Source organism: Penaeus monodon, chromosome 21, assembly GCF_015228065.2.
Source record: "Penaeus monodon isolate SGIC_2016 chromosome 21, NSTDA_Pmon_1, whole genome shotgun sequence".
NCBI classification, from domain to species: domain Eukaryota; kingdom Metazoa; phylum Arthropoda; class Malacostraca; order Decapoda; family Penaeidae; genus Penaeus; species Penaeus monodon.
The window spans coordinates 45,910,851-45,911,576 of record NC_051406.1 but is presented as its reverse complement, the minus strand read 5'-3'; the positions used below and the strand labels follow the sequence as shown (position 1 = coordinate 45,911,576).

The 726-nt window shown below is 32.1% G+C and overlaps 1 protein-coding gene across 1 annotated transcript in view; it reads left to right on the top strand.

The window, feature by feature from the left end:
- LOC119586539 (transmembrane GTPase Marf-like) overlaps positions 1–726 on the top strand; it is a gene marked incomplete in the record, with an annotated part of 29,803 nt that overhangs the window by 18,005 nt on the left and 11,072 nt on the right. The window contains 1 exon segment of the mRNA XM_037935295.1: positions 435–588. Coding sequence (XP_037791223.1) covers positions 435–588 — 154 coding nt within the window.

Sequence of the window (726 nt, the reverse complement as noted above, 5' to 3'; positions counted from 1 at the left end):
ATCTTATTCAAAGTAAGGAACTGAATGGCTGATATACAGGCTAGAAGTTGAGGCAAATTGGCTAGGTCACAGGCATTCAAAAGGTTAAAAACATGGGTACATCCTTTTGCTTGGAGTTTGTTTCATGCACTGCAGGTGTTGTGCTGTCAGTATGTATTTCAAGAAAGTTTTTCTTTAAATTTTCTCTTCTTGATGTTTTATTTAGTTTGTATTTTTATAAGCTATTTTTAAAATGTAGTTGTTATGTTATGCACTCTCTGTTTTATTAGTTAAATAGTAATTTCATTTCATAGAACTGTTTGTTGAAGAATTGAAAATTCTCTGTTGAACAATGTCATTCCATTAAGTTCTAAGTTGGGACATGACCTATATTTTTAATTAACTAATCAGATTTATATATTGCTCTTTTGTTTATTGAATTATGAATATTGTAGGTCCGGAAGCAACACTTAGAACGAACCATAGCCTTCTTGGTTGAGGAACTCAAAGTTGTCCAAGGACCACAGGCAGAGCAGAGAGTGTTTTTTGTTTCTGCCAAGGAAGTTCTTCAGCAACGCCTGAATGAATCTAAAGGCCAACCAAATAACAGTAAGTTTTTATAAAATGTATGTTAAATTTGAAATTCATACAGCTTTATCATTGCCAGATCTGAAAGCTCTCTTTGAAAATATATAATTAAATTTAGTAGCAAAAATTTGTGAGAGATTTCCTTTTTATGCCACTTGC